This window comes from Saimiri boliviensis, chromosome 9, assembly GCF_048565385.1.
Source record: "Saimiri boliviensis isolate mSaiBol1 chromosome 9, mSaiBol1.pri, whole genome shotgun sequence".
NCBI lineage: Eukaryota > Metazoa > Chordata > Mammalia > Primates > Cebidae > Saimiri > Saimiri boliviensis.
In genome coordinates, this window is record NC_133457.1 from 47,482,986 (window position 1) to 47,497,123 (window position 14,138).

The following is a 14,138-nucleotide window of genomic DNA, read 5'->3' on the forward strand; positions in this document are numbered from 1 at the left end:
GTTCACTGAAATAACCACTCTTGGAGCCTTGTACTGCCATGTAAAAAGCCACCCTGAGGCCACCATGCTGTCGGGAAGCCCAGGCTACATATAGAGGTCACATGTATGTACCCCAGTCAGCCCACGGAGGCCTCTCAGACCACACCCTCAAAGTCTGCCCATGACTCTCCACAGTTCCTGTTGTGAGTTCTAAGGAGCCCCAACTTCTGTGGACTCATCCATCTGAGCACCTAGCTCACTCAGAGCTCCCTGTCCTTGAGTCCTCAGCTGCTGCTCTGACACCTGACATGTGAGTGGAGAAGCCTCCATCTGATTATAACCCTGTCATTTACCTCTAGCTGAGTTCCCGGACATGGAGAAGCAGAGACAAATCATGATTGCCATGCCCTTTCCTAATTCCTGACCTGAGAATTCAAGAGCATAATAAAATGATTATGAAATTATTATAAAATAACTATGAAGTGTTTTACACCACCACTAAGTACCGGGTAGTTTGCTATTCAAGATTGATAACCTAGACAAAGCTTACCAACTATTTAAGAAAATATTTTCCCCATTGATCATATTTAGAAATCTAGTTTTAAAAAACTACATTTTCACTTATTTTTAAAATCACAAACTATCTTCCTGTCAATTAACAAATATTACTATTACTTCTTGTTTTCTTTTCTTTCATCTTCCTTAGAATGGTACATTTGGTTCCATTTTGACTGCACTCTGTGAGTCCTTCAATGATATAGATATCATTAGAAAATTGCCTCTTAGACTTTTTTTTCCTAACCAGGATAAGTTTAGCTCTTTACACCTTTCTTTGAGTATATTTTTTAAAAAATCACTTTAATTGACTTTGTACTTTGTAATCCCTTTTTTCTATTCTTTTCTAGTATTTCATGTCCATTTTAGGTTGTGGAACATATAAGTAAATATATTAACCAATAAACATCCTCCATCAATTTCCTAACAGCTTTTTGAGGGTCAAATTTTTAACCAAGATAAGAAAAAATTCTGCCCTTAGCACCAAAGGTCCTGTATCTTGCCTTCTGTCATTATGTATTTCAGGCCTCATTTTTGTAATAATAAAAATTTGATAAGCAAGTTTTATTTAAACACCTATGTTAATAATGAAAGTAATAGAATAACTTATAAGTACCATTTACCAATATCCTACCCATACTATCAATTAGATATTATTATTAGCTACATATGAATATCACTGTTTAGTTAATTATCTCAAAAATGAAATTTAAAATGCATATCTTCCTGATTCAAGTTCCTAGATCATGTGTATATGTATGCATGGGGAGTAGAAATGGACATTTCTCTTAATAAAAAGGGAGGATGACAGAAAAGTCAGATTCAACTTAGTTATATTATGTACCTCTCCACTTTTGAGTTTCACAATGAATTATAAATAAGAAGAATCAAGAAATATAGTATCTGATACTTTATTTTTAAATAGAAATCACTATTACTATAGAAGGGGCTATTTATAACCAGATCAATAAAAATGAACCTACGACAGACAAAACATAAGATGGGAACTTCATTATAAAGTTTGTTTCTACTACAAAGAATCTTACCTATGTAGGAACTATTCAGCAAAAACGTTAAATCAACATCCATGTTATAATTATAATCTCTAAAAATAATAGAAACTACCATTTATAGCCTACTTGCCTAGTGCTAATACTCACTGTGCTAAACCCTTTAAGTATATATTCTTAAATAATTATTAAAAGCCCAAACAGATTCAATAACCATCCCAAGACCCACAATTTTTAGGAAGCAGAACCAGAATCTCAACCCAGATGAGATGCTCCAAAGCCTTTGCTCTGAGCCACTAGATTACTGTAGAGAAAATAATTTACATATATTACGGAAAGCCTCATACCTCTTTTTGGTTATATTTGATAGCAAGTTTTAGACGACTTAAATTCATTCTTTCTTCTAATAATCCCCGTTTGTCAAGAGGCTCATCACTAGATGTATGGTTTAGAATAACTTCCAATTCACGGGAATTCCGGGCCTGTGCAAGTAAATCCTTAGCAAACATTTTACATTGCCGGGCCAGCTCCTCATAATCATTCCTACAAAATACAGCATTCTGTTATCAGAAATGTCATTTCCATCTTCCAATTAAGCTATATTCACTAAAAATGTTTTTACTCAGCAACATTTTAATTCTGACTGTATTACACAAAATCTGAAGTCATTTTCTGTGGATAATCAAAGGAAACTACTGGTGCACAAATTTTCCACAGCTTTGGGGAAAACCATAACACAATTATGTTCCCTGTGTTCATACTAATAATCTTAGATGAGTACAGTGTTCATTTATATGTACCAACCTTTTGTTAAAAATTCTAATAATATTTGTCAACCAGTTCTTCACTTAACTCATTTTCCCTTATTCTCTGTAAGCTTGGCTTAAACTTCCTTTTATTATCTTACCTTAACAACAGACATAATACCTTAATGCTATCCAGTCAATATTATCATAAAATTTTTAACTAGAGCTTTTTCAATAATAGTCTAGTCTATGTTTATATTACTTCTAATATTAAAATAGCATTTTTAAAGTGCTAATTTGAATGTTCAAATTAGAAAGAAAGATATTAAAATGCACCTTATAAAAAACTCTCTTTCAGAATCCCTATTCCTTGGATCTTAGGTTTTAATTGCTTATTAACGTCAGGCCTAAACTAAATCGTGAGAAATGAAGAGGTTTTAGTATATAATTCTTTTAAAAGTATCCATTACAGCTGGGCATGGTGGCTCACATCTGTAATCTCAGCACTTTGGGAGGCCAAGGTGGGTGAATCACCTGAGGTCAGAAGTTCAAGACTGGCCTGGCCAACATGGCAAAACCCCGTTTCTACTAAAAAACACAAAAATTAGCCAGGCGTGGTGGCAAGTGCCTGTAATCCCAGCTACTTGGGAGGCTGAGGCAGGGAGAACTGCTTGAACCCAGGAAGCAGAGGTTGCAGTGAGCTGGTGCCACTACACTCCAGTCTGGAAGATAGAGCGAGATTCCATCTCAGAAAAAAAAAAAAAAAAAAAAATCAAATACATTAACTATATGTCTAAGCTTAATAATAACTTAAGAATAAAGTCAGAAATAAATAATTATGAGTCCCTGATGTTGGGCTTCAGAAAATAATGTTTTTATTCAGTTTTTTCCCAAACAGAAAGGAAGGGGAAAAAGAAAGATTTCCCATTGGTTAGTCTTTCTATGTAATGGGGTTTTCCATGAACTGGCTATATAAAAATATAACTTAAAGAGTAAAAACTTCTCTTTTTTTTCCACTGTGAAACCCACTTCAGTGCCAGCAGGCTATGGGCACAGAGGCCAGGCAATTATTTGGGGACACAGTTTGCTCTGGCATGGGTTACTATGACAGGCCCAGGGGGACAGGGAGAATAAAAACTTCTTCGCCATAATTTCTCTCATTCATTCTCTGGACTTTCTATGTAGTCAAAACTATATGAGAATAAGTAATTGGATTTATTTAACAAATGAGGCACTCCCTGCTTTTTTTTTTTTTTTTTTTTTTTTTTTTCGAGATGGAATTTTTGCTCTTCTTACCCAGGCTGGAGTGCAATGGCGTGATCTCGGCTCACCGCAACCTCTGCCCCCTGGGTTCAGGCAATTCTCCTGCCTCAGCCTCCTGAGTAGCTGGGATTACAGGCAAGTGCCACCATGCCCAGCTAATTTTTTTGTATTTTTAGTAGAGACGGGGTTTCACCATGTTGACCAGGATGGTCTTGATCTCTTGACTTTGTGATCCACCCGCCTCGGCCTCCCAAAGTGCTGGGATTACAGGCTTGAGCCACCACGCCCGGCCTGCTTCTTGATTTAGGAATCTAACTGGCAGATGGGAATGTTTATCAAAAGTATATATTATTACAAATATATTCTATCTTTGGATAAATATCTGATGGACTATGAGACTCAAAAGTGAAATTAATACATTTTATTAATCTAATTTGCTTTATTTCTAATAGATTACTGAAAACAAGTAAGTGGCTGTACAGTTTAGATGGAAATATAGAGAACCACAAGCAAGATGTCCTATATTCTAGTTATAACTTTGCTCCTACTTTAAGTTTTAACTCTGTTCCTAACTGGATGCTGCTATTAGTAGAAATCCAGCATTTATAAATCTCTTCCCCTGTCTATGAAACACTGGATTGAAGTAAATAGGTTCTATGATCACTTCCAAATCTAACTTCATTATTTTATGATTATATAATCATAGCAGTTATTTCAAATCATGTTTGAAAGGAGTTGAATAAATTTTATTTTATATGATAACTCAGAACTCATATTATGATGTTACAATAGGAAGTTCTTCATATTTAAACAGAATAATTTAACAGCCTCATGTACTAATAAAGCTAAAAGTAGCAACAAGTTACATTTGAACCATGTTTTGTGTGTTCATCAAAGTACATACTTTATGTCATATCAAGTTTAAACAAAACTTAAATTATCTAAGTTAAAAGACAGTAGTTCCAAACTTGAAAATATAAGGAGGTCTGTTTTTAGTTTCTGGAACTCAGGCCTATGAAGCACACATTAAGTACTGCTGTTAAAGCTAAAGAAAACTCAAGTTTCTTATTGCTCTTTCAGTAAGTAGAAGTTTGAACTTCCTCAATTTTGTCAAGTCACTGAAAGAGTGCCACAGAAGACATGGGGCTCTAATAGCAGCTGAATAGGAAAGAAAAGGTAGGAAGTGTTATAGGTCCCCAGCAGAAACTTTGCAACAGGGGCTAGTAAAAAATTATAATCAATTCCTCCTTCTTCAGAGGACAGGAGGGATACTTTTCCGTAAAGGAAAATCTCAAGGCTTTCTCTCAACTCTACTGTTAATAAAAGTAGTTTTCTAAGAACTTTTTAAAAAATGTTTAAATTAGTAGTTTCATAAGCTGCTATTCCAAAGCCTTTTTTTTTTTTCTTTAACTTACCCTGCTAAAGGAAAATAATAGGAGTGTTTCTTTGGTATGCCAAGTGCCAAAATTACACTTAGTCTTCATTTCAGAAGAAAACTCAGACTCGGTGTTTATCCCTCTTAATTAGTTGTACTTTATTTTTATCTTTACATTTATTACATATATATTTCCCTTATCAGAAAATCTGAGCAAACAGTGAAAAGGGATTATGTCTGTGTGGAATGTACTTGACGTAAAGAAAGCAGTCCATGTGCTTTTGAAAAAAAAGATCTGAAAGATCATTACCCAAGGGTGATTAAAGAATCTGAGAATGAGGAGATGCGTGAGAGAGAACAACTACAAATAAATTTGATCTTGCTTTAGGCTGTAACTCCTACTGTATTCCCACTGCTCTGCAATGCCTTTGGTTAGGTTGAAAAGTAGGGAAGAGATTAAGGGTGGTTAAAGGGTGGCAGAGGACAGAGGTGGAAGGAATGATGTAAGGAGCACCAATCTGTTCCTTTGAGGGAGAGCTGGGTCTGTTGTCAAGTAAGTGGTACCAAGATGCAGTCTTCTTGAATCAAATGTAAATACATACAAATTATTATTTGGGTAATGAAGAAACTGAGGTTGAAGATTTGAAACAAAAGACATTATTTAATTTATGATTTGCATTCACTCCCACCTGAATTCCACCTCCACAAGACTTAGTTCTTTTAAATCAGCACTAAGTTCAAATGCTCTCAGAATTGGATCCTCCTCTGTTAACATTATTAGAGCTGGACTGGCCAAACATCGATATATATCAAGACGAAACCTGTGATAAAATTGGATTCCATAATGTAAAATAAACTTATACACATATAATTAGTATTTTAATCTATAATTTTCAAAAATTTATACTGAAGTATTATAAAATTAAAAGAAAGAAAAACTACAGATACATTTATTACAAGTTAACCTCTATAAAAAAAACTTAACACCAATACTTTGAGATATAAATACTGAAAAACCTTGCTATATATTGCTTTTTAGAAAATTATTTTACTGTCTCTTTTCATACGTTCAAAATGCCCTTGTTTAATCCAACTTGATTAAATTAGTATTTCTGGACCAACTTTTTTTTAAGAGACAGGGTCTCACTCTGTCAAAATGCAGTGGAGTGATCACAGCTTGCTGCAGCCTGGAACACCTGGGCCAAGGGATCCTCCCACTTCAGCCTTGCAATTACAGGTGCATGCCACTACACCAGGCTAATTTTTAAGCTTTTTATGGAGACAGGATCTTGCTATGTCGCTCAGGCTAGTCTCAAACTCCTGGCCTCAAGTGATCCCCCCACCTTGGCCTCCCAAAGTGCTGGGATTACAGGTGCAAGCCACTGTGTCTGGTTTGAATCTAACATAATTTTAAATAAAATATACTAATAACATAAATTTTTAATATGATGTGGATTTGATGACTAATAAATTTTTTCTTTCTCAGTAATAAAAATACTTTTTTTTTTTTTTTTTTTTTTTTGAGATGGAGTCTTGGTCTTGCTCTGTCGCCAGGCTGGAGTGCAATGGTGCAATCTTGGCTCACTGCAACCTCCAACTCCCTGGTTCAAGCGATTTTCCTGCCTCAGCCTCCAGAGTAGCTGGGATTATAGGCACGCACCACCATGCCCAGCTAATTTTTGTATTTTTAGAAGAGATGAGGTTTCACAATGTTGGCCAGGATGGTCTCAATCTCCTGACCTCATGATCCGCTCACCTCAGCTTCCCAAAGTGCTGGAATTACAGGTGTGAGCCACCACGCCCTGCCCGTAAAAATACTTTAATATGCTCAAAATATATAATACATTGTTCATTCATCCAGGTTATGAGTTTCAAAGATGTTTCAAATCTTAAGAGTGAAATCATTTACTTATGCACAATCCCTAGCTAATGGGAAAACACTCCATTTGCCATCTATAAATTAATATTCATATTTCCATACCTAAAGAGAAAACAAACCAGAAAAATTTTACTACAGTTCTTCATTTATAAATATATAATTCTTAATTTTCACATTTAGTAGATAATATATAATGCATATTTTCTTTTACTATAAATACATGCTTATTATAAAACATAAAGTAAGCAGTTTGGAAAATGATACTCCAGAATCCTCATCCTCCCATCACTTCCCAACTGCAATCCTCAAAACTAGTCATTTTACAGAGAATTGTGCATATCCTTCCTGATATTTTCTATTCACATGAGAACATAATCAGACATAATATATATAAAGGAACAGCTTGCTTTTAAAAAAAAAATGTAACATTTCATGAACCTCTTCCTATGTCACCACATACAGATCCATCTCATACGACTGGATGGAGGTCTATAAGCTCTCCGTCAATAAACAATTGGGTTGCTTCTAAATTTTTTCTGCTATAAAAAAATGCAGCAATGGATATTCTTTAGTTTGCATATCTTTTATGCACTTTGAATTCCTGGGGAATAGGGCAGCTGTATTTTAAATTCTGATAGACGTTTCCAAAGCAATAAAAACAAGCAGAGCTCATTTTCTCCAACAGCTTAATTAATACTGGGTATTACCAACTATTTCAATCTAATAGAAAACAGAATTTTGTAAGTGGTTTAAAATAAATTTCTTTAGATGACTGAGCATCTTTTCATCTTTAATATTCATTTATACTGCCTGTTCATATTCTTTGGCCCATTTTTCTAATGATTATCTTTCTTTTAGTGAATTTATAAGATCTCTATATATAAAAAAAATTAGCCCATTGTCAAATCAAAAGTGATTCAAATACTTTTTTTTTTTTTAAGTCAGACTATCACTCAGTTACCCAGGCTGGAACGCAGTGGCACAATCTCTGCTCACTGCAACCTCCAGTAGCTGGGATATTGGGTGCATGCCACCACACCCAGCTAATTTTTGTATTTTTAGTAGAGACTGGGTTTCACCATGTTGCCCAAGCTGGTCTTAAACTCCTGGGCTCAAGTGATCCACCCACACTGGCCTCCCAAAGTGGCGGGATTACAGGGGATTTAAATACTTTTCATCTAGTTTGTTGTTCATCTTTCTACTTTGTTTGTAATAAACTTTTCTATGTGGACATTGCAAAATCTTCATTTAAACAAATTTATTGATATATTCCTTATTTAGTTTATACATTTAATGTCTTACTTAGATACAAAATTCATCCCGTATAATGCATTTTTAAGAAAGCCATATTCATGAAATTGTTATGATCTAGTTATTCAATTAATAAGTATATTAAGAATTTCTGAAGAGATATTTGCCTACATTATAATATCAAAAACGGAGACAAAAATATGTAACTATGCAACTTATCCTTCTGCTTCCAACAATACATCTACATCAATTTTATCACACAGTTTCAAAAACAGACTTTTGTACTATCCTACTTTATCGTGTCTCAAGATACAGTAAGGATTAATTACAAAATGCACAGGAAGAGTAACTTTCATTAATAGTGAAAAGAAGAGGTTGGTAACTATTTGTATCAGACTTATAATGAAACACCATTATGTGGAAAACATTTCTGACAAATAATGAAACCACTTCCTTCATAAGATCTATCATTTTTGGTACTCAAAACACCATTAAAATAACAGTATGAAAAGGTCAATAATTCCCCTCCACAAAAAAATACATAAAACTAAACAAAATTATCCAAAAAGACTAACCATTTCAGCCCACTGGAAACTGTTTATTGAGAATTGTTGATTGTTAAAAAATTGCGAGTGCTGGACGGGCACGGTGGTTCACGCCTGTAATCTAGCACTTTGGGATACTGAGACAGGCGGATCATGAGGTCAAGAGATCGAGACCATTCTAACCAACATGGTGAAACTCCGTCTCTACTAAAAAATACAAAAATTAGCTGATAGTGGTGGTGCGCGCTTGTAGTCCCAGCTACTCAGGAGGCTGAGGCCGAAGAATTACTTGAACTGTGAGGCAGAGGTTGCAGTGAGCCAGAGGTTGCAGCAAGCCGGAGGTTGCAGTGAGCCAAGATTGCACCACTGCACTCCAGCCTAGTGTCACAGTGAGACTGTCTCAAAAACAAACAAACAGACAAAAGCCTGCCAGTACTTCAGGCAAGAATGGCCTTGCCTAACTGCCTCCATCACCTCTGCCCCCGTTCAGTCAATGAGGTTTCTAGCTTTGTCAGTTTGTAACTGGTGTACTTGTAGTTTTATGCCAGGGTACCAAAATCAATTCAATGGGAGGCAAAAGCCTATAGCTCCACTGGCTGAAAGTGATGGACTTGGTGGAAATGGACAGAGAAAACCTGCGGTTTTGCAAGACTGAGGTTGCAAACCAAGTTGAAGCAAGCAGTGGATCAACCAGAAACTTAACAGGGAGAACTTAGAAATGAGAAAGACATAAATGGATTCACATAAGGTTGCCACAAATTCCTTTCTTGACTAGAAAATTAGTTATGTGTGGGGAACATCAGAGAGTTGGCAAAGTGAAAAGACAAAAAAAAAAAAAAAATTAATAAATGCCCCCAACTTCAAATGCATTCCCCAACTAACCCACAGATTGATCAGCAAACAGTAGAAACTTTATGGGCTCAAGGTGCATTAGGACAACCTTAGCCCAAGTCTTTGGCCAAGGTATGTAGACACTGAAAGAGTACTTAGGAATCAAAGCTAAACAATAAAAATGAGACTAAAACACAAAGCACAGACATCAATAAATGTACACTACAAGGAGACAAATTCTGTAGGCTAGGTACGTAATGTAAAAAACAACAAAACTTGGGGAAAAAGTACGCAGAGTTGCTACAATACATACGAAATTGTTTTCAAACACAAAAATACTAGATATTTAAGGAAATCTGCCTCCCTGAGGAGCAACATTAGAGGTTTACCACTATGGGGAGGGGGGATAGACTAAATAATCCAATCCATAACTAAAAAAATGAGTAACAATAACAAGCCCCAGGAAAGGGGGGTGGGTGGGGAATAGCACACAGAGTTGCTACCATATTATCTAGAATGCCCAGTTTCCAACAAAAAAATTAAGGGACATGCAAAGAAATGGAAAAGTATGATCCATACTCCCAGAAAACAACAACAAAAATGCCTGTAGAGTGACCAGATGTCAGATGGAAATCCATGACCCATGCCCCAGGAAAAAAAAATCTGCCTGCAGAGTAACCAGATGTCAGATTTAAAAGAAAAAGATTTCAAACTAGCCATTATAAATATGCTCTCAGTACTAAAAGGACAGCATGATTGTGGAAGTAAGCAGGTTAAGAGGACAATGCCACATCAAATGGAGAATGTCCATAAATGGAGAAATAATGAAAAAGAATACAATGAAAATTATGGAATTAAAAAATACAATGATTAAAATTAGAAATTCACTAGAGAGGCTTGCTATGGGTTGAACTGTATCCCTCCAAATTTCATATGCTGAAGTTCTGTCCACTATTACATCAAAATATAACTATTTGGAGATGGAGTCTTTAAAAAGGAAATTAAAACACAATGAGAACATCAAGGTGGGTCTAAATCCAACATGACTAGTGTCTTTACAAAAGAGGGAAATTTGGAGACAGGCATGCAAATGGGGAAAGTGCCATGTGAAAATGAAGAAGCTATCTACAAGCAAAGGAGAGAGGCCTAGAACAGCTCCTTTCTTCACAACCCTCATAAGAAATCAACCTTGCCAATATCTTCATTTCTGACTTCTAGGTTCCAAAACTGTAAAACAAAACAAAATTTGTTTGTTTTTTATTGAGATCGAATCACACTCTGCTGCCCTGGCTGGAGTAAAGTGGCACGATCTCAGCTTGCTGAGTCTCTGCCTGCAGGGTTCAAGCGATTCTCCTGCCTCAGCTTCCTGAGTATCTGGGACTACAGGTGTGTGCCACCCTGCCCAGCTAATCTTTCTGTATTTTTAGTTTCACCATGTTGGCCAGGCTGGTCTCAAACTCCTGAGCTCAGGTGATCCTCCCACCTTGGACTCCCGAGGTGCTGGGATTACAAGTGCCAGCCGCTGCACCCAGCCACAAAATTTGTTTGTTAAGCTACTTTAGAGTATCTCATTATGGCAGCCCTAGAAAACTAACCCAGGGCTCAACAGTAGCTGTGAACTGGCGAAGAAAGAATTAGCAAAATTGAAGATAAATTGATACAGATTATGAAAGCTGAAGAACAAAGAGAAGAAATAATGAAGAAAAATGAACAGAGCCTAAGAGAGATGCAGAACACCATTAAGCATACAACATACTCATAATGGAAGTACCATAAGAAGAAAAGAAAAAGAAGAAGAAAAATATTCAAAAAAATAATAGCTAACAACTTCCCAAATTTCGTGAAAAACAACCAACACATCCAGGAAGCTCAAAAAACTCCAAGTAGGATAAATGCAAAGAGAACCACAAACAGAAACCACAAACATAAACATCATAATAAAAGTGCTGAAAGTCAAAGACAAATTCTTGGACGCAACAAGAGAAAAATGACAGGTCACATACAGGGGAACCTGAATATTAACAGCTAACTTCTCAGTAGAAACGGATGCCAGAAAGCAGTGAGATAACATATTCAAAGTACTCAAAAAAATTTAAAAATTGTTAATGATAAATCCTAAACCCACAAAATGAATGTTCAAAAATAAAGGAATAATAAAAACTTTACTAGATAAACAAAAACTGACAAAATACATTGCTACGAAAACTGCCTTACAATAAATATAAAAGCACGTTCGTCAGGCTGAAAGCAAGTGATTCCAGATAGAAATTCTAATGCACACAAACAAGGAACACAGCAAATGTAATTATGTAACTATAAGATAAATCATATGTTTTTTACCTTTAAACTCTTGTTTTTTTTTTTTCAAATTTCCATATACTGCATTAATACAAAAGGAATTATAAATATTTTTTTCTTTTGTATATTAACTGATTTAAAAAGCAATTATATAGAATATTTATAGACTAGAAAGTAATGTTTGGCCTATAACATATAGAAATGTAACATATTTCTATTTACATTTGGTGTAAATATTTTCCAATAACAGCATATAGTAGGTAGGTGCAGCCAAAGTTGTAATGAGCTAAGGAAATGACTAGAGATGGTAAAGTAATAATTATAACAATGTTTTATTGGGTTAGTAGTATTAATAGATATAATATGTATAACAAAAATATCATTACGAGAAAGGAAAGAAAATACAAATGTATTGGAGTAACATTTTTATATGTTATTGGTATTAAGCTAGTATAAATCTGAAGCTGCTGGACACAGTGGCTTATGCCTATAATCCTAGAATTTTGGGAGGCCAGCAGGTAGACTGCTCAAGTCCAGGAGTTCAAGACCAGCCTGGGCAACATGGCAAAACCCCATCTATACGAAAAAAAAAAAAAAAAAAAATCTGACACTGACTTTGACAAGTTATGATGTATATGGTAAGCCCTAGAGAAACCAGTTAAAAAAAAAATCAAACACAGTGTTAATAAAAATGCTACATGACATAGTTTGGATATTTGTTCTCTCCAAACCTCATGTTGAAATTTGATCCTCAATGTTGGAGGTGGGGCCTTGTTGGAGATGTTTGGGTCATGGAGGTGGATCCCTCATGATCAGCTTGGTGCCATCCTTGTAGTAATAAGTGAGTACTTGCTGTATTCATTCTCACAAGATCTGCTTTTTAAAAAGAGCCTGGCACCTCCTTCTCTCTCTCTTGCTCCTTTTCTCTTGCTATGTGACATGCTTGTTCTCCCTTAGCCTTCTGCTATGTTTGAAGGCTTCCTAAGGTCCTCAACAGAAGTAGATGCTGGCACTATGCTTCTTGTACAACCTGTAGAACAATGAGCCAAATAAACCTCTTTTCTTTGTAAACTATCTAACCTCAGGTATTCCTTTATAACAATGCAAATAGTCTAATAAATCACATTAGAAAATGTACTCAATGCAAAAGAAAGCACTAATGAAGAAACAGATGAACAAAAAAAGACATGAAACACTTAACAAACAAAAAGCAGACACAGAAAACAAGAAGTAAAATGGAAAGCATAAATCTAACTATCAGTAACATTAAATATGAACAGCTTAAACAATCCAATCAAAAGGCAGAGGCTGTTAAAATATATTTTTTAAAAATCCAAGTATATGTTGTTTATAGAAGACAGACTTTAGATTCAAGGACACAAATAGATTAAAATTAAGAGCTAGAAAAAGGTGTATAACGCGAACAGCAACAACAGAAAAATTTTAGTGGCTATGGTAATATCAGACTTTAAACAAAAAAAGTTACTAGAGATAAAGAGGGATTACTTTATAAGGATAATAGAGTTAATCCATCAGGAAGATATAGCATGTATATGGCTGGGTGTAGTGGCTCACGCCTGTAATCCAGCAATTTGGGAGGCTGAGGCAGGCAGATCACTTGAGGTCAGGAGTTCAAGACCAACCTAGCCAACGCAGTGAAACCCATCTCTATTAAAAATACAAAAATTAGCCAGGTGTGGTGGTGCATGCCTGTAGTACCAGTAACTTGGGAGGCTCAGGCAAAAGAATCACTTGAACTCAGGAGTCAGGGGTTACAGTGAGCTGAGATTGCACTGCTGCACTCCAGCCTTGGTGACAGAGTGAGACTCTGTCTTAAAAAAGAAAAAAAAAAAAAAAAAAGGGAACATACAACATCTATAAACATACATACAACTAACTATAGCACCAAAATACATGAAGCAAAAACAGACAGAAATGGAGAAAGAACGTGAACAATAACAGTTGGAGACTTTAAAATCCCATCTTCAGTAACAGAGAGAACAATGAAGCAAAAGATCAACAAGGAAATGGAAGGCTTAAACAATATTATAAATGAACTAGATGTAACAGACATCTACAAAACACTCTATCAAACAAGGGCAGATTACATACTCTTCTCAAGTATGCATAAAACATTCTCCAGATTAGGCCAGATGCTACACCATAAGGGGAAAAAAACTTCAATAAATTCAAAAGGACAGAAATAACACAAAGTATGTTTTCCAACTACAATGGAATAAATTAGAAATCATTGGGAGAGAGATCCAAGATGGCTGATCACTAGCAGCTCGGGAATGTAGCTCCCAGTGAAAACGCAAAGAATGAGAGGACGCCACACCTTCACGTGAATTCTTGTTGCTCACGCACCAGGAGATTCCCAGCGGAGGAGCCCCACGGGTCGCCAGC

General features: G+C 35.7%; 1 protein-coding gene across 5 annotated transcripts in view; it reads right to left on the reverse strand.

Annotated features, from left to right (window-relative positions):
• The window catches only part of TRPC1 (transient receptor potential cation channel subfamily C member 1), a 90,241-nt gene that overhangs the window by 33,091 nt on the left and 43,012 nt on the right, over positions 1 to 14,138 (reverse strand). For all 5 annotated transcript variants that reach the window (XR_012519226.1, XM_003942567.4, XM_003942566.4 and 2 more), the window contains 2 exons: positions 5,618 to 5,749; positions 1,892 to 2,087 (listed from right to left, as the gene is read on the reverse strand). Coding sequence is in view for 4 of the 5 variants with exons in the window: in XM_003942567.4 (XP_003942616.1) it covers positions 1,892 to 2,087; positions 5,618 to 5,749 (328 nt within the window). In the remaining variant the exon portion in view is untranslated. The remainder of the gene's footprint in view (positions 1 to 1,891; positions 2,088 to 5,617; positions 5,750 to 14,138) is intronic.